Here is a 25,545-nt window from a genome sequence, read left to right on the forward strand (position 1 = left end):
AAAGCATTCTGCACATGTTTATCATGAAACAAAGCCTTTTTCATCTAAACAAACATTTTAATATTAGACTTTAGAAGCTTATGCCCAGACAATAATGCTCATAATTTAAACTTTGCCCTCCCAATGTTATACCAGAGCACTACATGTTAAATTAACATAAGGTTTATACCATCTGACTCAATGTGTTACATTAATGCACATCTTATTTTGGATGACATCTTTTGTTGATATAGCACATTACATACTGTATATATATATATATATATATATATATATATATATATATATATATATATATATATATATATATATATATATATATTATACTGTATACAGTGAACTTCTCCACATTCCTGCTCAAAAGTGTACAAATTGTTCATTTAAATAATATATTGTTCTTATTTTCATAATTTGTTTTTTACATTTTGTCAACTTTCTATTTATCTTTCTTGACTTACTTGCTTGCAGTACTTGCTTTATCTTTTTAAAAATGTTTTTCTACTTACTATGTTTATTGTTTATTGTTATGCACCAAAACACCAAGGCAAATTCCTTGTATGTGAAAACCTACTTGGCAGTGAACCTGATTCTGATTCTGATAGTCCCTCTCCAAATGTCGACAGGAGACTGCATGAGCAGTAACTGCACAATGTCATTATGTTCGTAGTGTTTCCTCCTGTGGTGTGATGTGACAATGCCAGACACAATGACCCAATTTGCCTGAGTGGCTATGGATGGGGGGAGTTGCCAACGGTAGGTTGCACCATAAATACTGTACAAAGACCTTCTTAGAGGCAATAGTACAATTTCTTTCATGTAATGACACACAGCCATAAAATATGTCACATTTGGAGAGTGTTTACATACTACATTTTCTTCTTTGCTCACATTTAAAGAAAAAAAGAACAGAGCCTAAAGAAATGCAGGGCTGGAGGTGGTGGGGGCAATGATGAGTTCTCAGACTAGCCTCTTTGGCATGCAAATCATATCTGAATTTCTCATTAGCATAAATGCATGAGCAACTTTAAATGCTTTTAATTTTCAATCTCGCCAAGCAGAGGAGTAATTTGTCACTGTCAGGATGGGAGACTAAAAGGGGGGGACCAGAGGGAGCCAAGGACTCCACGCTAAACTGGAATCACAGAAAATTTCTGATTTACTAATTGACTGATGTGCAGTTCAGTCGAGTTGCCTTGAAGGTGTAAATAATTCTGTGTATATTCAAATGGCAAAAATGAGAGAGTGCGGGGTGGATACGGAAAAGCACATTACATGATGCTTCTCCCCAGGCCATACTTTTCTCTGGTGATTCTAATTTCCAGCCTTTTACGTTTTCACTCTGTCTCTCTAAAGGGGTGCAAGTTTGCTGTTTTAGTACATAATCACAGATAATCAACTGGAAATTAAAACAAAATGTCACATTTTTTATATCTCTTTGCCATTATGTGAAAAGAGGCTGCTCAAAGCTATTCAGCAGTGGAGAACAAAAACATTCCAGCAGCTTATCACATAAGTAATTGTAAGTCATTTCAAATTTTATCTTCATTCTTTCAAGATGTAAGATCAATTGACACTGCACTCTGAAGTCTAAACCACTAATGCCTCAATTTTTGAACAAAGTAGTTCAGATTCAGACAGACCTTGTTAGCTAAATTTAGCTGTAGGTGAAAACAGGGGGGAAAGATTTAACAAGCTCCCCATTTTAATGACTAAAACCAATTAAGCAAACATAATTAGTATTCCGTAAGAAAACTAAAGACAACTGCGGCATGGGGCTAGCTGCTTACCTCTAAAGAAGGCCCCATCAGACAAGATCTTGGTGGATGTTTCTGTCTGTAGAACAACTGGGCCATGGCTGATGAAACAGATGCCCTCGATTCATTGGCCATGCTGGCTGACCACATTGCCCCATTGCAAACTTCATCATCTCCAAAAGACTGGGGACACCAGATCATCATAGTTCCAATTTCTTCACATTTCTTTCCTATGGGAAGGCAAGACAAAAAGGAGTGTAAAAAGAAATGTGAAACACTGAAATGGAAAGTCACCCTAGTTTCTGTCTGGCTAGCTAAAGCTAACCTCAAAAACCTTGAAAACAGTAGCCAATTAAATGCACATTTTCCTTAAATGAAGTGTGGAATATAGGATATAAAATAAAACAAGCAGCATTTTATCACTCTTCCAACTACATTTAAACAAGTAAGTTTTTGCTCAATTTTAACATTCATGTTTTTTGAACGCTAAACTAACGTTAGCCTTAAATCAGGCTTTTTCAATAACAAAGTAACAGCCCTACTGTTAGCATGGGGTTGCTAACTTGAGTGCTAACCCTCTTACCTGTTGTTGACAAAATAACCCCAACTGAAAACTGGCTTCTTTGGAGGTGTTTCAAGGTCTTCACCCGCACAATTGAGCTGGCTCAGGTGTCAGGTATAAACACTGGCTTCCCCACTACTTAACATTAGCCAAGTTAATGCTAACTACACTAGCTCCTGGGCATGCCAAGCAGACCAGACAGCTACAAGGCTTGCTTTTATTAAATGTGGAAAAAAAACAAAACAAAAAAAAACAACAGAAAACAAAAACTACATGAACCTGGCATGAAGGGCATGGTTTCTAATGTTTTCTAGTAACATTTTTAAACAAACTTAAAGCTATTTTAGTAGGTTGGTTAAATAGAGTAGGGTGGCCTTTGTGTGGTGCAGGCAGACGTCAGGGGCTGTCAATCATCTGAGCTCCATGGCAACAGGCGCAGAGAAGGTGAGTTTTGGTAAAAAAATAAATTACTCATACAAGCAATTAGTAAGTTTGATATTTTCCTTTCTATTTAACCTAGACCTTCACTAAAATTACAGATAAATATTAAGTGTACAGTACTAAATTTAAATTGTTTCGTTTCAATTTAAATCTAATTTAGTTCTGAGAAAAAAACAAAACAGATACAGTGTTAAATGCTGACTCCACTTGACAATCATGATAAATCACTCAAAACTGGTTCAGCAAACAAAATAAAAGAATATTTCAAATTATTACAACTACAAAAGAGAATTTTCTACCACAAACACATTCTCATGTGAAGTCAAAATTAATCAGGTACATCTTATTATAATAACTGACACCAGAACACCTAAATGTAGCTGTGTTGTATGTTGTTTGGTAAACGAGCTTAAAAGAACTAAACTCTACAGTTCTGTGCAGTCATTTTAGATGTTCTGTGAAATACCAGGGCCTTACACTATCATTTGACCCATGAGAAGCACAACCCAACTGGACCACAGCTCAGCCTGCATGTGGGCAAGCTATGGACCATGTCTGTTGGGTTTGTGGCAGTATACATTCTGGTATGAACTCAAGTGTACATACTCCAGTAAAGACATGGATGGAAGAGGGTGCAACTGTGGCATTTCCATTCCTTACATCACGCTCATACTGCCCTCCAGTGTTGAAAGAGTGAATAAAGTGAGAAATCCAGGAAGTGGGCACAACAGAACTGTGCAATGTAAGCTAATTTAATGTAATAGAACCATGGAATAAATAGTTCCTTTGTGAAGCAAACATTCAGTTTATGGTATGTATTTGTTGTAATGTGTGGTGTTGTATTGAATTTGAACTAAAGTCTAAATTCACTTAACCAAACAATAATCAAATGTAGAAAAACATCCCATCCCATTGTAAATGGATAAAATTGGGTCGTCAGTCTTCACTAAATAATCCATAATGACAAAGTGAAAACATGTTTTTAGAAATTTTTCAGTCAAAAACTGAAAAGTTCCTTGAATAATATCAGGAGACTTCTCATCATAGTAGAGCTAGCCAGTGATAATTATGTACGGAGCTTGGTAGCATCTCTGGACTCATTAAAAGCTTTTGACTGGGTTGAATGGCCCTTGCTTTTCTATGCTTTGGAAAAAAAGTATGTGCAGAATTCATCAGTTTGTTGAAATTACTTTGTCTCCTAAAGTAGATGTTGTTACTAATTCCTACTACTCAGATCCTTTTCCTTTAGAGAGTGAAACTTGCCAAGGTTGGCCCTTGAGCCCCTTCTGTTTGCATTGTGCTCTAAACAGAGCTCCTAAGGACTACTTCCAGTGATTAAGGGCTTTACTGTTAAAGGCAAAGTACATAAAAATTCTCTTTATGTGGACGACGTCTTGCTGTAATTAGTAGACGTAGATGCCGCCATCCCATGTCTGCTTGAATGTTTACAACAATTTGGCAACCAGTCTTGGATACAGTGGACCCCTCTGGACTAGACTTCGTTCTACCTAATTAGCAATATTGGAACTGACTACAGCATACCCTAGTAATTTGAATGTAATTATGTCAGTCTGGTGTGTGTGCGGTTTTTTTTTTTTTTTCATATTGTTTTGTTTTGTATCATGCTTGTAAAGTTGTGACTCCTGCTGTTTTTGTGTTTTTTAAGCTAGTTCAAAAACTATGAAAAAAAGTGGTAATGTACATAGTATATGCCATTTTTGCCAGAACCTCAATAAAAGAAAAAATGTCCAAAAGTATTCAGATTACTGTAGTGCTCCAAATTATGGTCAGGTGCACCATCATTGCTTTGACCATCCTTGATTTGTGATTGGACATAACTTAGAAAGACACACACCTGTGTATATCAGGTACCACAACTCCCTCTGCATGTCATGACAAAAACCAAACTCATGAAGTCCAAGGAGCTCTCTGTGGACCTTTGTGATAACATTGTGTTGAGGCATGGATCTGAGCATGGGTATGAAAGCATTTCTAAAGCTTTGACTGTTCCCAAGAGCACAGTGACCTCAATAATTCCAAAATGAAAGAAGTCTGGAACCATTAGGACTAGAGTTGGCTATCCAGCCAAACTGAGTACATGGGCATGAAGGGCTTTGGTCTGGAAGGTAACCAAAAACTCAACTGGTCAACTGGAGACTGGTCAAAATTCAGGGAAGGGTGAAAGCAGTCAAATAAAAAAAGGCCCTTTATATTAGGAAAAAAAGGATTTCATTTCTGGGGAATTTTAACCTTAAAGCAATGGATGCTGGGATGTATATGAGAATAACAACGTTTCTAAATAGCTAAGTTAACTGTCAAACTGCACTGATTATTAGTCTTGTAAGTGATAATTAAACAATTTAAACTTGAAAGAGGAAAACTTATCTCATTGCACTTAATAATAAAGGAAAAGTTTACTTAATACATGAGAATTTACAGTACAAGATAAAGATAAATATGGACTGAAAAGAGTTTTTCCTGCACGCCCCAACTAAAGAAAATGAGTTAGCAGGACTGCCTCTCTTTGTCTTGAAGATTCTCTTATCAGGACTCAGCACTCTCATTGAAATAAGAGACCAGCTTCATTTGCTGGAACAATTTCAGCTTTGACTGGAAATGCTGATAATTTAAAGTTTCTAAGGCCTAACAATGCCATTGAATGTACACCATTATTTCTCAGTGAAAGTGTATTTTTTCCCATGTTCAGGCCTCTGAGATCATGTGCTTCTGCTGTCACTGAATCACTACAGAGGAATAATAAGGTCAGATTTATAAAGCTTCCTCTCACCCAAGTAGAATATTACAGCAGGTGTGGTGTGGATGAGAATCTGTGGTTTAGCTTAAATGTCAGGTAAGGTAAGCAGTCAAACAAACATAAACAAATAAACAAATTTTGAGTCACCTTTTTTGTTTTCTGTCTCATTACTCCTGCTACTGTCTCTGTGGTAGGGGAAACAGATTCTCATCTCACTATTCACTTGTTAGATTAAAAAATATATACAAATTCATTCATGCATTGGCATAAATTCATGTGAATATGTGGGCTGACATGCCACATGTACAACTCTATTTATAATTATGTTCAAATTCAACTAATGTGCACTTGCTAATATGTCTGCTCCCAAGGATTTCGTTGTTATGAGGTGCCACCATAGGGACAGTGTAAACAAAGAGCAAAAAATAATAAAAAACATAATCTACCAACAAACATAAAATGAAAGCACAGCACAGGGCAGGAGAAAAGATGGTATACTCTACAGCAAAGCAGAAAGCTGCTGGTATGGAGTAAAAGTGAGGTTTACGAGTGTTACATGTAGTTGTCTTGAAGCCATTGGCAGGAGATGAAATACATCTCCCATCAGGCTTTTCTGTCTATGATAAGCACAGAACCGTTGATGGCCTCTTTTTCTTCCTGTCACAATTTTTCTCAATTCTCCATCCGTCCACTAGAGGGCCTCAGACTTCCCTCCTTATCCCAGTCACCTGATTGCCAGATCCACCTGACACCTATTTTTAATCACCTGAGCTTCCCTGCCAACCTGCTCACGGTTTCCTCATTGTCCCAGCCAGTATGTAAACCAGCCATTTCCACCAGCTCCTTGTCAGATGGTCTGCTGATGTCCAAGTGTGTTTCCCTGCATGTAGTAACCTGTCTCTCCGCTTGTCCATGCATGAGTCTGTGAGCCTGTTTTAACTTCAATTCATCCATTAAAGCTCCTTCACTGAACCTGCCTACATGTGTGCAGTGACCCCTTGTTGCATAAAACCTCCCACAGTTAGAACACTAAAGGTTTCTCTCTGCTGTGTGCCTTGCTCTGTCACAAAGCCTGGCCTTGCAGTTGACAAGATACATGTTGGAGAGTTAAATTTTAAAAAAATTGCTTAACTTCACTTATTTTCAAAAAATAGTTGCTATGCGTGCTTTCAGTGGGTGGGCCTTGATGTAAGTTAAATGTTTTGAGTAGCTTTTGTAGTTTTGTGTGTGACAAATTACCAAAACTTGACTCAAAGTGAAGCTCTGCAACTTTTGAAAGAAAAAAAGAAGCAAACTTTTTTTTTTTAAAAAAAACTGCTGCTTTATAACTGACATTATTGCACTGAGTTGTGTTTCTGTACCAGTATGTTCTGTCATGTCACTCAAACACATTTAATGTTCACAAAGTAAAATCACAAAGTAAAACAAGAAGCAAACTCACCATGGAGACATGTTTGCTGTTTCCTGCTTGTGATCCCTTTCCACTTTCTCTCAGTCAGGTCACCTAATGATGATGTAATTAAACCAAGAGAATCTTGGGAAATGAAGGGAAATTGAATGTGCCATTATCCTGGATTTGCCACCTGTGGCCACAGAGGGCACTGTTTAGCCAAAGTTACATAGTCTTGCTTTAACATACAATTCTTTCACTTGATCCTGTATGTGTTGTTTCAACAACAAAACCATTTACAGTTTTTGGGATAACGACACTCAACTTTGTTCAACACAGCTATCAACACATATGCTTGTTTCTGTCCTTTTGGATGCAAACATGATATACAGATAACACAGCCGTTCAATGCAGCTCTTATACAGCTAATCATACTACAGCCATATCTGTTATGATGATGTATTATGTTCACCTGCTATCCACACAACTTGTTACCCTGACAACTTGAATGTAAAGGTTTCTAATTTTCACCTTGTTTCACTTAAAACCTTCATTTTCACCTTAACACAATATGAAGTCTTTCTGAATTATGTAAGCTTTACTGCAGCTGAAACACCACCCTCCAGTGATAAGTGGTTTTACATAAATTTATGTTATTTCTCAACATCCTGAACAGTTCTCTAATACTTTATCTAAATGAGATAGTAAGTTATGACTGGAACTAAGTTTTGATAAAGTTCCTCACAGATGTGAGTCTGAATTCTTATCGCTGTCATGAGACAGTCCAGACTATAAATAAAGTAATAATTATTGACATATTTCATAACTGTGACATAAAAACAAATGTGTAAGATAACAATGTAAATTAGAAATAAGTAATAAATAACACATTTTGGTGGTGAAAAGGGGCTTCAATCCACATTTCATTTTCTCACATATTAAGCACTTGACCCATTTCTGATCCATGTGATTGACTTGTAATTAAAAAATATGAATACATTTGTAAGTGGACTAGCTAAAAAAAATCACAACACAACAGTTGGATTTGCCTCTGTGCCTCACAGTGGCCTAAACTCATAGAGCCCACTGACACAGATTTTCCCTTTAGGTTATACTTTGAATATTACAACTACTATACATTCATTTTCAAGAAAAATAAACAGACCTCTTAAATTTTTAAAGTTGCATTGGAATAAACAGATTTAAACAAGCAGCCACCTCTGTGGTTTGACCGTCCCCAAGGGTATTTTGCATGATCTCTTTTCCAAAAAGTATTTCACAAGCAGCAGTAACATGTATGTATCAAATTAAATAACACGCTGATCAAAAGCTGGATTTGCCATAGTGATGTTCACAGCCATAAATATTATAACAATTACTGTTCATTTATTGGCCAGAAAAACACAGTCAACTTTTGTTGACAATGAGCTCATGTCAGCATTGCAGCAGTATTACTGGGTGTTGTTACAGGTAGTGTCCACTAGATGGCAGGTCTGTTCCATGTGTGACAGACTGGCCAAAACACAAAGCAGTACTTCACCATCTTGCTGTAGACACATTCAGAAAGCCAGATCATTTTCAGACACAAAATATTTTATTTGAAGCACTTAATTCTGACTGATATACATTATCCAACAGCTTATTTGTTAGCCCGCTCCATATGCCATGAACAGGAAGCCTTAGTGTTGCATTACTTTACCGTCCATCACAGCAGCAGATCCAAAACTACCAAACCCTTACAAAACAATTCACAAAAATACAGATGCCAGCCAGCCAGCCAAAAAATATCAAAACCACATCCAGTTTGTCTGAGTCACATTGACTGCATGGAGATGCTTCTACAAATATTATCAAAAGCATTTTATTCCAAGAATATATCAGCATTAGCTTCCATACAAAACTCCCATTTATATGTAATTCCAGCTGCAAACAAGTACTGTGAAATGTCTAAAAGAAGGAAGTGCAGAGCTAAATTGGTATTAATGTGCACTGATGCAAGAAGAACAAGGTTAATTAGTGTCATAAGAGCAGGGAACCTTCTCTGTGGAAGCAGCGAGGACTAAGACCCGGCCATGCTAAAAAATGGAGCACGACTGTTGGTATACTGATTTGATTTGATCTTTGACCTAAAAGGATGGGCCCTCTCCAGGGACGTAACCTGGTAACAGGTGATCAGGGTTCTGTGGCTGTTTCTCTGAAACACATACAGGGAAGGTGCATCTTCCCACAGGAAGCTTCTTCGTGTAATATGAGCGACTGAGTTTCCTAAACCTTCCAGAAAGTGCCTGTTAGCAGCAAACCTGATGCCCGTACTACTGTTATGGCTTTTTTTCTACTGACTTCTAAAGAATTCTTTTTATTAAGAACTTCCACAACAGAATCCACAACAGAGGTGAAAATATAGGTTAAATATAGCCTGGCTTGATTATTACTATTATTTATCTTTGGCAAATGTGCTAAATGTAGGAACTGTTACACCCGTAAGTAGGCACTATAAGCAAAATAGCATATTTTTAATCTAAAACTAAATGTAGTTAATGTAATCATAAGTTCAGTTTCTGATTTTCTAATTTAATTTGTTAGCGATATTGGTACAGGTACAGTGTGCTCTACTGATGTTTCGCCAAGAGGAATATTTCTGTGGTTTAGAAGACAGATACAGTATTTTTTGTGATGACTGGTCATAATGTGAGAATATTTCACAAGATTAATCAAAGGCAGATCAGGGATTGAGAAATATTGTACTCCTTCCAGCCAAAGTCCACTCACAGTAACTATTAAACAGCACAGCCTTACAGCAGAGCCACCTGTATATATTCATTTGCATAGAACCTGTGTTGCATCATTCATAAAACACACCATAGTTTTGTTTCCCAGATACAATTTTCAACAAAACACTTTGTTTATTACCGAAGTCACCAGGAAGCTAGTTAATACGTTCTAAAGAATATCTATTCTAACTACAAAATTGCACCAAACGAAACTGAACACAAAATAATCTACAGTCACTTTCATCATGTCTTTATCTACAGTTAGATACAAATATGGTTGCATTCATTCAGCACTAAAAAAAAAAGTTTTCCTTTTAAGGCTTAACCCTGTAAAATTGCCATGCAAATACACACATTCCACTGCAAGCAGTTAATGACACACTGAGATAGAGAGCTGACACTGGAGCGTGTATATAAGGTCTTCTGCTTTTTCCAGTTTTGCTGTGACACATATATTGTGTGATCACACTCACTCACACACAAGCACACACAATCAGACTATGTAACTTTTTCAGGCTTTTCAGGCAAAGTGAGAACAAAAGGAAAGAGAATGCCTTTCGCCTCCAGAGGTGCCCTCAGTGTCTCTTCGACAAAGTAGGCGTTCTCCTCCTCCACTACAAACTGGAGAGTCTGGGTTTTGTTCACACAGTAGATGCAGTTCTCGATAACAGCACACCTGAAGGGTAAATGACTTCCAAGCCTCTGAGATGCACAATCGTGCCACATTTTCACTATGGTGTTATACTTGAACACGTTAATGCCCTGCTCACGGTTGACGTCAAAGCGGTAGATGAAGCTTTTGAAAGCCACCATGTCGGTGGACTTCTTCCTGCTGTTGTTGTAGGGGCACTCCTGCCACTCGTCCCTCTTGGGGTCGTACTTGAGAAGGCGGTAGAAGAGAGAGCCCCCTGAGACATAAAGTTCCCCGCTGCAAGTGGTCGCTTCATGGGCCACTGCAAAGGCTCCCTTTGGCAAGGGTGCCACTGTGGTCCAGCGGTCCATGCGAGGGTCGTATTTTTCCACTGTAAACAAACACTCCCCTCCAATGGCGTACAAGCAGCCATCCATAGACACGAGCTTTAGCTGGGCACGAGCCTGGTTCAGAGGTCTGACCTCAGCCCAGCGGTTGGTTATGGGATTGTAGCAGAAGACTTTGTCTGAAACCTTGCCCTTGTCCCCGTAGCCCTTTATTCCCCCTGCCACAAACAGGTAGTTATACATGGTGCAGATCCCGCACCCTTTAGTGTTTATGTCCTCAGGCATCACAGTCAAAGGTCTCCAGTCATTTGCTGTTTCGTTAAAGTAGTAAATCATATGGTTCTCCTCTAAAGACCCTACTGACAAGGGGCTCTGCGGTCGGCTGCCACAGCGACTTGGCGGCCGGCTCCCAACTCTATCAAACACATCATTTATCTCTGCAACCATCAGCGTTTTCTTACCCTCCATTCTCTTCCTCAAGATCAGATCCCGCTCAGATCCAGTCAGACGCCCGTAGACGGCGGGATCTTTGAGGATCTGGAGAAAGTTGTCACTCATGAAACCGTAGGCGGTCTCTTTCAGTTCGCTCAGTCGCTGCTTTTTGGCAATGGTCAGAATCTCATAGCAGTTCTCAGCAGAGATTTGTTCGGACATGGTGTCCATGGCCGCCTGGACGGCACAGGGGATTTGAAGGACTTTGGCCCCCGTGATGACGTCCACAACATTGTCTTTGCTCACATTCATCTGAGAAGTGTAAACATAGTCTATCAAGGTGGACAGAGTCTTGTAGCTCACTCCCTTCACTTTCAGGATGTCTCGTGACAGCCGTGCTTTGAAGTAGTCACTCTTCTCTGCCAGGACAGATTTGTGAGCGCTGATCGTCTGCCCGCCAACTTCGATGACTAAATCAGGCTCTTTTTTAGCCTCTGTCTTTTCAGCCTCCTGGCTGAGGTTCGATTTTAGGACTGGCCGATCAGTTTCCTGTTTGACTTGGCTAGACGAGCTTACAGAGGAATCTGAACTGTAAGACACTTTAGCTCTGGCGCCATTGTGGATTTCACTGCTTGCACAATTTTGTTGCATACCAGCAAGGTGATTGGACACAGTGGAGTCAGTATGAGGAGGGAGATCCAGAGCTCCCTTATCATTAGAAAGGAGAGACTGATTGGCTCTGGAGATGTACGAGCCGTTACCTTTCTGATGATCAATATGATTATTTTCCATCAGTCTTCCATCCAACAGGTATTCCTTCTCAAACACTGGAGGGGGGCTGAAATCCTTGTCGTCCCGCAGGAATCCCTGGACATAGCCTGGACATAAATTCCCATCTTTATCGGCAGGTGGGATGAGGTCGGGGTTCACAGCATGGAGGATGACATCAGCCTCCACAGTGATGGCCCCTCTGCCCGGCCTGCAACCCTCATTCATGTTGATGTGCTCACTGGTGACGGGACACGGCACCTTAACCGATCATGCTGAATAGATAGAAAAACTTTTGACTGTACTCCGGTCTCTTCACCTATGTGGAGGGGAGTTGGGGAAAGCAAGGAGACAAACAGAGGAGGGAAGAAAAAATGAGTCTTGAGGCTGCAAAGACTTCTATGTTCTCTAAGGGGCGCCCTTTCTCTAATACAAACAGATTGGAAACCGTGCAGTTTAAAGGAAAATATTACTTAGTGCTGCCACTGCCAGCTGCGCTCTGTAATACACTCCTGTGCTAATGTGGAATTATTTCAGTCACCGTCTTGAGTCTGCAGCTTACCCATGAAAATCGAAAGCAATCCCCAACATGCATCTTCTTGAGGCAGTAAACTGCTCGACCTACTGCAAACATCACCCTGCCTGTCCGTTATTTGTGGTAATCAGGGGATATTCAGAGCGCATGCGCAAATGCTGTTGCGCTGATGGAGGAATTAATCTCTAATATGACGGGCAAAGGGCGTTTGTAATTATATCACAAACTCTTCTCTAACGTATTCCCCGACAGTGTCGATCAGACGATGAGTAAACAGTAAATTCAGTCGAGTCATAAAGGAAAAGGAGGAATTTTACTTTAATTAAAACAACGTTAGAATCTACAGATAAGGATTTATGTCCATTGGCAGTATAATGTGACCTACCCGCGTTTCCTCGCTGTGATTAAACAGCTCGGCACCAGCAGTTTCTCTGCCGGTCCCCCCTCTGCACAAAGCTCAGTTACGTAAGGCAGTCGCAATCTGCTGATGAACCAGCCAGGCTGTGCTACCCTGGACGAGTTTACTTCACCGAACAATTCCAGCTGGTTTATGCGGCGAGCCTCTGAACTGTTGTTTCACCCGCTCCTGCTCTGAAAATCTCCCCGGGATCTGCGCGCTGGAGGCGCACAGTACATTTCAGGTCGCACCTCCTTCAGATCAGCCGTGGCCAAGTAATTTCCTCCGGTGGAAGCTGGTGGGGAGGAGGAGAGCTGCTGCGCACATCCAGCGCCCTTTTCTCCGGGAAACCGGAGCTGTCCAGCGTGGACAGCGGAGACAACTAGCTCCCGGAGCTGTTAGGACACTGATATGTTGTCCTTTTTTTTCCTCACTTCACTACAGTGAGGCGGTTATTATTGATCTAAACCACGCCCCTTTCGGTCAGCATTAACCCGACACTCAACAGCGCGAGGCTCCATCCGTTGTGGGCGCGCGCTGGACGCGTCCAAGAGATGCGACATTCCTTTACGCATCATCCGTGTCCTGGGTACCACCACCATGGGTGAGTGGGGGTCAGAGGAATATGAATATATAGGGAATCCCTCCTTCCTCTCACGACTATACCCACATATATACAACAACCTCAACCTAAAACTCATTTTTATCATAAATAACCCTATAAAATTCACTGCCTTTGGAATATTACATTAATACTAGAACACATAAAATTAAATGAGACTCTCTTTAACCTCCCATTGGGATTTTATACTGTAGTAACAGTTTTAAAAAAAAAAAATCAATAAATGTTCCATTAGTACATCCACCTGTTTGTGCATGAGAGTTTATCACAGTGTCTGTAGAACTAACATGACTGCTCTTTAAAATAAATTGTGAGAGTATATATTTCTTTTGGTCATGATCCAACACTTTTCCTCAATGAGAGACACAGTCTGAACCAGTCAAGGGGCAGCATAAGGTTTGTTGGCATAGTAAAAGTAATAATGTGAGTTTTATGGAGAATTAACTTTGGAAGTGGAGATGTCTGCGCATGTCTGTCACGGCAATGATACAAGAACCGTGTGAGGCACATACACTCAACATGTGAAGAGGCACATTTTCACAGGGCAGCAGCTGCAGTATGTATCCAGGGTATAAAAACTCTCCTCTGTGGAGACTGTATGTCTTAACAACTGGCCTTCAAGTCCAAAAATAGAGAAGGAGCCACCACAAGGGCATCACACATCTTTCAGCCCTGTGAGATTAGACAGCGTTCAGCCGGGAGGTTTTAATGCCAGATATTCTGAGAACAAAGACCGGCTGATACACACATATATAAATGAGTGTATCCACACAAACCTCAGGGTCAGAGGGAAAAACAAAAGACTTCCAGTCACAGGGCCGTCTTGATATGCGAGCAATGGCAACACCCATCCAGACGCACTGATAACTGGGTTACTTACTAACTTACACCAAGACTGAGGCGTTGCCACGTTCTACTTCAAGTTAATAAATACAAGGCAGTATTTAGTTACAGAAGTTAAACATTATCTTAGGTTCAAGTCAGTATATTAGATACTATCAAAACATCAGATGATATTTAGGACCATCCTAGGGTGCCGTGGATTGTAGCAGCATGGGAAAAACTCCAACCTTAAGTCATATCTTCTATTTTTGCTAGAACTGACAATGTAGTGAAACATGGTTGTGCAACAGTGGACGTGGGCGTCACAAGAGAGAAAATGTCTTGACCCATTCTGTTTGGCAGTAGGAGAAATGAGCAGTGAAATCCCGGAAGAGCTGTATCAGGCTCAGTTCCTGCGGCCCCTCAGGCACATTGCTAGTCCCTGCATGTACTGACGGCAGCACACAGTCGGAGCGAAGCAGAAGTACAAGGTTAGTATGAGTCAAGAAAAATAGGCACACTGACACCATTTCCCTCTTATTTTAACTCCTAATACTGCTGCTCATCTTGAATATGATTTTTTTTTAAAAAAGCTTTACCAACATGTCAGCTCATTTTGATGATTTTTTTTGGCTTTAAACTTCTCAGAACCAAAGAAAAGATGCCACAAGGTTGAGGTGTATTTCTTTGAAAGAGACTGCTGGTAGAAAACTATTTAAAAGTGGATGTTCTGGATAAAAGTGCTCACTAAAGCTCACAGAACATGCATGAAATACACAAGTTTGCTTAATAAAACAATGTTTATGTATTTGTTAATATACATAAAAGACGTACAGAGGAATTGTGACAAAAGTATAAAGCTTTTTCTCCTTTTCTTTTTTTTTTTTTTAAATATCCTTATGTGAGAAACAAAGATGCATTAGTGGGACAAAAAAAAACAAAAAAATCTCTCATGGTGATACCAACTCTTTCTTCCCTTTATGAATAGAAACCTGGCCAGCCAGAGATTCTCATCAAGCCTTCTCAAGCTAATTCAGTCATTGATTCATCACCTTTTTTATCCCTTTGCTCTGGTGACAGAATAGTAATAGCTGGTGCACTTCACAGACTGATCCAATAGTAAAAATGATCTGATTCCATATAAACACTTTCTCTGACCCCAAAACTCTTACATGTGTAATCCTGAGCTGTCATTCTTCATATTTACAACTCTGGCCTCGACAGAGGATCGAAATTCTGGCCAAAACCTAATCCTCATCTTACAAGACACTTTTATGTAACAGTTTCAAAGCCCCGTCGTTACCTTACACGCCTTTCAAACAGGACAGTGTCGTTTCTTAAGTCTCGTTTCTTTGTAACACTGATTTAAATACTGCAGTCCTGTACAGTCAACTGGTATGGCACAAACACTGGAGAGTAATGAAATGTATTAGCCATGTTACATCGGAGGGTGAAATTAAAGACCTTTCAATGTTTTCAAAGGAATACAACCTTAAAAAGTACAGTATATCATCCTGTGGCTGGTCTGTAGGCTGATGTTTTGCACCATCAAGCATCGTGATTGAGTGTTTTTATGGTAGGAGACATCATTAGAAACATAATGCCTGATGCAGTCCCGGTTTAAATAACGCATTTAGCTGAGAAGAGTTGTTTCATCTCATATAATCAGTGAAGTATTACATCAGATCTCCTTGTGAGAGATGTGTGCAGCACTTCTGTTTTAACCTGGAAAAAGACGGAAAACATAGGTGAGATCCCACAAGTATGCAAATCCAATTTCTACTTGTAGCTGATAAAATACTACTTTACTAACCAAACCAGGTGTTTTTTGGTGTCACATGTTCAGTAAGGGAATCTGCCAGATCATGATTGTGGAGGTGGTGTCCTCATGGCGAGACTGTTTGGTCTTTTTGTTCACCCTGCGGTGGCCCAAACCGCCAGACACCACCAGCAGAGAGCTGACGTCCACCTTGCTCGAGCGGCGGCCCCTCTGGTGGTGAGCCGGGTCATGGAGCATGTCATAAAGGGCCCCGTCCTCGGGCCCGTGCTCCAGGGAACCCTGCGATGGAGCTAGAGAGCCACAGGATGAGGAGGACACGGAATCTTGGAGAGCCATGGTGGTACAGCCCGCCTCTCCCAACCACACACCTCGTCCCTGAGGAGGAGTCAGGGCTGAATCTGAGGGCGGCTGCGTGTTCTCCACATCCTCTGTCTCTGCTGGCTGGACTGAGGTGGGAGAGGTGGAGGACTGCAGGCCAGGGGGCCTGTTGCAGACTGCAGCAGCCATGGTGAGGAACTTGACTGGCCCGTTGTGAGCGTGTAAGGACACCATGCCCCGACCTGACAACAAGTACAGCCACATACAGTAAGTATTCATCCTCTTTGTTTCACAGACTCCGATATTTGTTTGTGGATGTGTATCACCAGTAAACACGTCTGAGAACTGAAGTTAACAACCTGCAACTTTATCAAATGTCTGATTTGCCACTTTTTTAATTCACTCTCACTAAGACATCAAAACAGCAAAGGACCACTGACTACAAAGTGTGATACAGGTCTCCTCCCTTAAAGGTCAGTCATTACATGGTCCTACTGGATGTAAGTACAGCTGAAACAATGATGGTTAATGTAACAGCTGATTGCCAGAAATTGTCTTTTGTCAACAAAAAAACCCTCCAAATATTTCCTGGTCTCTAAATTATTTTATTGAAAATTCTAAACCCAATATTTGATAGTCTCAATTAATGAATCCATTAATTTAAATAATCATTTTCAGGGTTACCTGTGACCTTGGGGATCCCCTGCAGTCTGGGGACAGAAAGAGCCACAGTCACCCCCAGGTTGGTCCCTACCAGAAGCAGACCGTGACAGACCAGCAGACTGCTCACTGACACTCTCTGGTTCCCTACAGATGAAGACAAAAACATAACATGGGTTTAATCTTAAATCTATCAAATCTCAATGTGAAGTAAATCAATTTACACGTTGAAATACAAATGATTCTTGGCAGACGTATCCTGATTTACAGCGTCAGGCGCAAACTGTTGGACCTCACACAGATGCATCCTGCACACACACACACACTTGTATCTCCTGGAAAAATCAGAGAAGTGCATAGTTAATGGGCCACTTCACCAGGCTTAAATACAGTGTGATGCGTGGGTGTATCGTTTTTTTTTTTAGTGAGTAGGGGCATTTCTGCAGCGATGATGCTCAATGGTTATTTGTCTCCAGGGCAACGTAAAGAGAAGCCCGGATAAAAGCAGCTCTTTTCAAGCTTCTGAACACAGAAAAACGCACCATTATGGTCGGATTGAACCAAACAAACAAAAACAAAAGTGTTATGTAACAGAATGCTGTAATGCTGTAATTAAGCAAAGAGCTCTGCCTCTATTGAGAAAACTTGTAGCAGCTACAGAGGGACAATCTGAGCTGACCTTTCAGCTTCCTTTCTGCTCAGAAAAATCACTGTGATGCCACTTGGGACTATAAAAGTAGCTATTGTTAAGTTAAGGGCACCTTTTAGCAAGGATGGCAATAAAGTCTGGCTTGCTGACAGTATGCGTTAGGTGACTTATTATGTGGAATTTGGCACTCATCGCAGACCATCCCCACACGGGAGCTCTGTCAGGAATAAGCTCTTCAAGAAGATATCTAGTCAGACATTTTTATCATCATTTTTTTATGATTGTAATAAGAATCTGGGGTTTGGCAAAAACAGCCCTTTCAGTCCTGCTATGTGGGAGGCGAGACTGTCATGAGTCATTATTGCTGTAACAGCTTGACTTGAATTTCCTCCCTCAAAGTAATCCTCTTGGGCTTTAGGAAAAATTACTGCCAGTCTTTCTGCCTGACCCCCCCCCCCCCCGCCTCCTCACCAGAGCTGACCCCTTGCATGGGGCACACACACACACACACACACACACACACCATACCGCCACACTTCCAGGAATCCTGCCAGATAGGCAGGCAGGTACAGTGGAAGACAAGGCTCTGCGTCTTGCCCACATGTGCTTCTAATGAGGGCCCAGCATTAGCATGAAACACACAGGCGACTGCAGGTTGGGGGGCCTTGCTCAACTTCCTCCTTTCATAATATTTGGAGTTCCCCACCCAGAGGGTGAACTAAAATAAACCCAGAGTGAGCGTCAACACGGCCTGGCTCTGGCCCTGATCCTACACCAGAGCACCACTTTGATCTGCACTTAGTCCTGACAACCACCAGCAGGAGGGAGGAGCAAATCCCAAACATTACAATAATACACTACATCAGCCATTCAATTAGCCTCGAAATAACTCAGATCAGCACAATGCGCGTAACGGTGGGTTCAGCCTCTATAGCTGGAAGTTACACCTTCATTCTATATCACTCCTGTTGTGTGTATGTTAATGGAAGTGTTCTAGGTCTTAAATTCACAATTTTATGTAAATTTGAGTCATTCAGTGATACAAACCCAGAGTTTAGGGAGCTGTGTTTCTAATTCACCCTCAGTAGATGCTCTTTGAGACTATGTTTAGGTACAGTAGCGCTTTGAGCTAACTGCTGACACCAGCATGTCAACAAGCTCACACCGACGATGTTAACGCGCTGATGTTTAACAGGGATGATGTTTACTATGCTCACCATGTTAGTTTAGCATGTCAGCATCCTAATCCCCATTGGTTCGTGAGAGGGTCAGAGGATCATCAAAGTGAATACAGTAAATTCAGAGAGGAAAATCAACACCTGAACCAAATTTAGTTGGGATTCCTTCAAGTAGTTTTCAAGACGTAACTGAAAACCAAAACGTCAACCTCATGTAGGCATCAGGGAATCGCCGAATTCACGATTCATCCTCCGGCGACTGTGACTCTATACAATTTCTTAGGAATCTATCCAGTTATCTAGCTATTTCACTCTGGACCAACACTGCCATCCACTACTACGCTGTTAAAAAAAAAAACAACAAATACTAAATACCATTAGACTTTTTCCAAGAAGAGATTTTAGATCCAGACAAGTTTTAACTGGAGCTACTTCACAGTGCAGCTACAGTATGTTTTCCCGTCCCATCCTGTTGAGTCAGTGCTTGGATCTCCAAGGGAGTGGATGCTCAATCACGGCTAAGTGTGTTATCCATGTTGGGAGGTGTGCAACAATGGTGGCGTACAAACAAAGAAAAGCTGGAGGTGTTATTTACTGACCGCCCCCCCTCCCCGATGTTTGTCTCCCATTAAACCATGCATGGCTGCCTATTTAGGTCACAGAGCAGTACACAAAGGCAGACTAGACCCTCAACACAGCAGCCAGCCAGTCAGCAACCATCCTCTGAGACATCATCACAGTACCGTGTGCTTTCATGGAGGCCCGCTGCCTTTTGAAGTGCTTGTTAAGAACTTTTTAAGATAGTCCCTCTTTTATTAAACTCTAACTTCATTTACACTTTTATTTGCACAATTATTTGCCTCTCGCTTTTTTTTCTTTTAATGAGTAATTTATGAACATTTTACAGCTTCTGGTCTTGATGTAGATTCTTTGCCCTACTTTAGTTCAGAGATTCAGTGGGACTACCCTCGTTCCACAGCGGTTCAGTAAAATAAATCCATAGTACAGTAAGACAATTCACAGTGAATCTCTGTTTCTTAAGATGACTAACTCACAGACAGATATTCAGATTAAGATTTGGGAATATAGTGAGAGTAAGTCTGTTTTGGCTACAGGAAATATCCTCCAATCAGCTACTGAAACCACTAAATTACTCTAAAACATGAAATGCATAGGATTCTTTAATAAACACTAGCTATGAGTTACAGTGATAATGACCACTATTACAGCACATTAACCTGCTGTGTCCTTAGTGCTTGGATAGGCAGCTCCTGTCTCTGAAGAAGGGAGTTAGCAGAATTGCTCCAACATGCTTGAACATGAGAAGGATAACCCCACCTCGTGCATTTAACACTGCACCATTCATAGAGGCACTCGCACTGAAGACAACGCCCCGTGTTCTTTTCTCTCATGGTGATATTGTTCACTGGATCAGCCCCGAGCCCGTTTGTGTTCTGTAGACAAGCCCAAATTGCATTAGGATCTGTAATCTAATATTCCTTCATAATAATGTGGACTTCCTGGAGAATCAAATGTCAGAATAATGCCATTTCTGGCTATTTTCCAATGAGCTGATATTATTTCTAGCTCGTGTCTCAGTAAACAAGCATTTACAGAGCAAAGAATTAAAAAATGAAAGACCCATCACTCTTTGCCTCTAGGTCATCGATTGCAGGCAGTCCCCTCCTGTCCACACAGTTTGGCTGGCAATTCCAATTACATCAGAGTTTGTGCAGAAACAGCACATTTTTCTGGTCTCATTCTGTTCCACAGCAGCAGCCAGCAGTGATAAACGCCACAGTGGAACGCTCTGGAAAAGTACAGATCAAAACGAATGAGAAGCAGAGAGGCAGACAGGTGGATTTAATGCAGCTGCTTCATCACAATATGCAAATCACAACTACACAGCCTTGTTGGTGGTTCAAACTGGATTAAAAAAGTTTTGATGTCCATGCTGACTGACAGTCCAGGGACCCCGTACAGTTATCAGAGGAAGTGAGCCTTTAATGGCGAGGCCCAGAGGATGAAAGCTTTTATGTGTGGTGGTCTGTCCCAGAACCAGCTTCCTCTGTGGTTGCATGGATCCTATTAGGCAATATGGGCATGAGAGGTCCCAAAGCAGGCTGCTTTTATCATTCACATCTGTCTGACGAAAAAGAAAAGGCCTTCCACTTAAACTCTAAACACTGGGCATCAGAGAAAAATTCTCCTACAATATCAAGAGAATCCACAAACTCCAAGCAACTGGTTATCTCTGACATTTTTGCTTGCAATTAGGGATTTCCTCAAGGAAACTTGGGATTGTGAATCCAGAGCTGCCAGTACTGTCCAAAAATCTGTTTTCTCTACAGTCAGAAGCACGGCCGGTGCAGAAATGCTGTTAATCATTGTGCCACAGTGAAAAAGCCATGGATTTTGTAGCCATGGATACAAAAAGCTGTGAGTGAATGGTTCTTTGTTGCCGTTTGTTTTTAACCCTTCACAGTCCTGGATTTTGTCTTCGCAGCTGCTCCAACTGCTAAGTGACATTTAAAACCAACTCAATTACATGAGATCTGACATTCTGCTGATTAATAAATGTTGCTTTAAGTGGGAGAAGAGCTTGATGAAAAGAGCTACCATGCTTTTACACTACTTCCACACATCTCCTTTTGATGTTTTGAGACAAATGCTCCTGATGCCTTCTTGAATGTTATCACAACCTTATGGCAATAATAGAGAAATCCCCTTGAAGCGGCTAAAAATGTACGCACATTCTGTGCCAAGCTAGGTTAATAACAGTACTGCTAATGATGCCTAAGATGAGATAGCACAGAACAGCTACAGGCTAATCATTAACTGAAAACCACAACACACATACAGTCTGAACCACAACCATCAACAAAAACAAAGCTCAGATAAAAACCTCATTTAGGTATCAAAACAGAAGTCTGAAGAGGAGGGCAGAGTCAACCGTCGGAAAACATTTATATAAAACTTCAAGACAAGTTGCAAAGAATGCTTCACGAGACGAGCCAAACCACAGCTGTCTGCATTACTCAGCATGGAAGGAAAAGAGATTGAAAGCGGCAGTGATTGGACTGCACAAATCCAATCTTCTAAAAAAATAAACAGACAAAAAAACAAAAAACAAAAAAGAAAACAAAAACAGTCATCCATTTAGCCTGTGTGTTTTTGGGTCAAGCTGATGTAACACAACAGATTACAAGGTCCAAAGCTACAGGCTACTCTGATGACTTCACCCCAGGACAACTGTCACACTATCAGTTATTTGATTTAATCTGAACATCCTCAGTGTTTGGATTGAACACACATGGCCGGAAACTGCCCTTCTTTCACATCCCACTCAGTACAATATGATCCACTGCCACAGTCACAAAACCGGTCTCAAAGCTAAAGGACACATGCAGGAATTGAAAGCAGTGTTATGGTGTGATGCAATCCTTGGTTTTGAGCATGTACATACATCATAGGCGTTAACTTCTGAATCCTTCTTCAGAGCCTCTAAAACAAATATTTGCTCACCACAATAAAAGAACTCATCTGGATTCAAACTGCCTGTTAGCTGCGGCCTCAGACGCGGTTCTGCAGATATTACAACCTGTTAATGACAGGTTTACATCCGCAGTGCATTACACCATAAGAGATCAAGCGCGAGCCACTGTGGTGGAATGATGTAAGTAAATAGCCTTTCAAAGCAGGGAAAACCAGAGCTTATCAGAATTACCGCACTCATGAGTAATGCTCTATTAGATGTTTTGAGGGGGAAAAATAACATACCGGTTACTCCTACACTGTTTATGTTGTTTAAGTGATGTGATGTGTTGGTCAGTAATCTAAAGGACATCCCATTATTTGTTTGTGTTCAACTTTGGGCAGGAGTTTCCTTTCAATGGTCATAATGTTGCCTTAAAATTACTTGAGGAGCTCAAGTAAATTTTTTTTTTTTTTAAAGCAAGACTGTGACGAGAGGCAAAATGAGAGGGTCCAGACATCAGCTGTTTAGAATAAAGAAGCCTTTGAAACTGCGTGACAGACCTGCCATAACAAAAGCTGACTGGATGAGCACCTACACCGATGACAGCTAATTACTGACAGGCACTAAGTAAGACAGCATTTGGAAAACATGAGGTCATGGGACCAGGGCACCACCAACCACGAATGCAGGGGCATATTTGAATAAGTATAGTTGACTGGATGATCGCAAGATCAGGTATCAAAAGAGAAAATAGTCATGCTTTGCTGCTCTTTGTCAGACAGTTTGACACTAACTAAAAGGTTTCAGTCTCTGTAAGACATACAGATCATGTTACTGAGTGACACTCAGGGGAAAGCAAAGAGAACTGAGAGAGGTGGCTGTGGGTAGAGTGGTAAAGATGGTGAGACCGGAGAATCAGTATGACTGAATGTTAAACCACAAGGCTGTGCGCAGACCAAGGACTTCTACAAGGTGGAAAAACATCGGTACACTACAGTACAGTATATTTTCTGATCAGTTACTGTGGAGAATGAAACGTAAAAGACTGAACGACCAGTAAGAAGGAAAAGTCATAGCATCAGCAGTTTAAACAGGCGGATGTCGCGATGCCTCCTACAGGCAAAAAAAAGGCAAAAGCTACTGGAATTTTGACATTAGCAACACCTGCAGGCAAAGGGTGTTATATCTACATTTGAAACCTTCACTTTGATGCTGAATATTTGGGCTATGAACTTGTAAAATTATTTACAAGTCTGTTTATTGGCAGAATAATTAACCTTGGCCAGATTACTTTTTCTTCAAATAACTTATACTTAAGCTTATTGTCAGATGAATAAGTGCCTGAGGAATTCTGGTTTGCTTGGTTCAAAGATCTAGAAATGTAAATGAAATTACACAATTTCACAGCATTTAATACCCATAGGGTATAAAATAAGGCAGATATTCTGTCTGTCTCAAAATGAAAATGATGACTTACCAGGTAGTATACTGTGGACAGGTGTAGCAATGTTAATGTCCTGCAGGTGCTCCAGAGTCTCTGTGTGGAAAAGGCGGAGTGTGGAACCCGAGCTGAAGGCGATCCAGATGCCCACTCCAGCCACCACCATGTGGGACACCACCATTCCCTCTTCCTGGTGGGCCTCCAGCTGCCTCTGGATGGGGAAGACAGGGCAGGGTGACAGGACTTCAACATTACCTACTGTGTGTTCACAATAAATTCAGCCTGTCACAAAAGTTACAAAAATTTCAAAATACCACCAAGTGAAATTTAAGATCTAAAGACTTTTCAGAAAATAGAAGATAAAAATCTAATTTGTCAGGACAAATGAAAAGGAGACCTTTGACTTCAGAATAAAGATCTCTTACCAAAAAACTCAATCTGGAATTTTTAAGACTTTTACTATTTACATACATACAGGGCCTGTGGGATCTCTGTTATGGGCTACGTGATTCTCATTAGAATCCGAATTACAATAAACGCATTTTCAAGTTAGCTTGGTGCAATAATGTTCAAACTCCAAACACTGTCTAAAAGAAAATGGCACTCTGAAAGGAAATACAACAGGTTTTCTGACCAACAGCACACTATACTATTGCATTAGTAACATTTTCAGCTCAGGCTAAATGTTCCAGAGGCTACAGGGAGATTGTTTTGGCTGTCCCATGTTGGCTGTGTGTGACTACAAACTAGACAAAAATGTGAAAAGTGTAAGACACCAGTCAACCCACAGAAAGTCTGTCTCAGTCTGTTTAGACTGCAGCAGTCCATGTATTGTCAGTGGTTGTTATGTCTGGGACCCTGTGATTATACTTTACCATGAAAACGAAGAATCACATTTCCTCTATAGACAACAGAGAATATGATACAACCTTTTTTTTTCTTTCACTAAATGCACAAAAGATGTTTATTCAAGGGTGACGTCACTGTTTCTTAACATAATGCGACTGTCAGGTGTAGTCAAAACAGGAAGCACAAGGAAGGTGGGATTTACCACTGTTTAGTGAGATTTGGTTTATAAATATCAAACTGAATTCACTTTATAAACTCTTCTTAATTGTAAGGTTTTCCATTTATTCATTAGTTTAAATTAGAATTGGTTCAAATATGTTCAGAGTGTAATTTTGTGTTCTGTGCATGGAAACCAATAAACTAGGCTTTTTCCATCACCGTGAGTTACATAATCTCACCACACATTGCTTCATGTGTAGGTGGAGTTATATTTGGCTAAGGAGAGTCCATTCACGAGAGTCTCAGCAAAGGGTTCTGATAAAAAAGTGGCGACCACAGAGCAAGAAGCATATAAGTAATGTCTTGCACTTTAAACCTTTGTTATTTACACTTGATCTAGTAGCCTGTTTCTTCGTGCCCATCTCACCATGCTTTCCCCTCTGTCTCAGGTTGTCTCATCTGTGTGACTTTCAGTCACCACTGTGGACTAACTGTAAGTCTTCAGTGAGGAAAAGAGAGCGAGACAGGCAGGTGGTCCAACATAATGAGCTTAATGAGGCTAAACAGATTATGAGTGAGTACATGTCAGAGGAACGTTACTATTCCTGGACCCATGGCAGGTGCTTCCATTCCCTAAACCAGGCCAGAACACACTCACGGGGAATACCATCCATAATTCAAGGATGTGGAGAAAGGAAAACCGGGAAGAGAAATGAGGCAGCCCCCCTCTAATAGATTTCTAGGAAAATATTTAAATAAACAATGACACATGAATCAACACTCAAATGATACTTCTCTTCGCAACA

General features: G+C 40.8%; 2 protein-coding genes across 6 annotated transcripts in view; both read right to left on the reverse strand.

Annotated features, from left to right (window-relative positions):
- Window positions 1-8,485: 8,485 nt before the first annotated feature.
- Window positions 8,486-13,204, reverse strand: LOC121197678 (kelch repeat and BTB domain-containing protein 11). Of its 2 annotated transcripts, none has more exons than XM_041061384.1 (2): window positions 12,772-13,204; window positions 8,486-12,170 (listed from the first exon to the last, which is right to left on the reverse strand). In XM_041061384.1, exon 2 carries the CDS (start codon window positions 12,077-12,079, stop codon window positions 10,172-10,174), a length of 1,908 nt encoding a protein of 635 aa, XP_040917318.1. In that variant the 5' UTR covers window positions 12,080-12,170; window positions 12,772-13,204; the 3' UTR covers window positions 8,486-10,171. The 2 variants fall into 2 exon arrangements, with proteins under 2 accessions (XP_040917318.1, XP_040917319.1); XM_041061385.1 differs by lacking the exon at window positions 12,772-13,204 and adding an exon at window positions 12,414-12,648.
- A 1,809-nt stretch (window positions 13,205-15,013) lies between these two features.
- arhgef10 (Rho guanine nucleotide exchange factor (GEF) 10) overlaps window positions 15,014-25,545 on the reverse strand; it is a 46,288-nt gene continuing 35,756 nt past the window's right edge. For all 4 annotated transcript variants that reach the window (XM_041061195.1, XM_041061194.1, XM_041061191.1 and 1 more), the window contains 4 exons: window positions 23,768-23,942; window positions 17,010-17,132; window positions 16,041-16,567; window positions 15,014-15,952 (listed from right to left, as the gene is read on the reverse strand). In XM_041061195.1, the coding sequence (XP_040917129.1) occupies window positions 16,062-16,567; window positions 17,010-17,132; window positions 23,768-23,942 (804 nt within the window). In that variant the 3' untranslated portion in view covers window positions 15,014-15,952; window positions 16,041-16,061. The remainder of the gene's footprint in view (window positions 15,953-16,040; window positions 16,568-17,009; window positions 17,133-23,767; window positions 23,943-25,545) is intronic.

The sequence above is a fragment of the Toxotes jaculatrix genome, chromosome 17, assembly GCF_017976425.1.
Source record: "Toxotes jaculatrix isolate fToxJac2 chromosome 17, fToxJac2.pri, whole genome shotgun sequence".
Classification (NCBI taxonomy): domain Eukaryota; kingdom Metazoa; phylum Chordata; class Actinopteri; family Toxotidae; genus Toxotes; species Toxotes jaculatrix.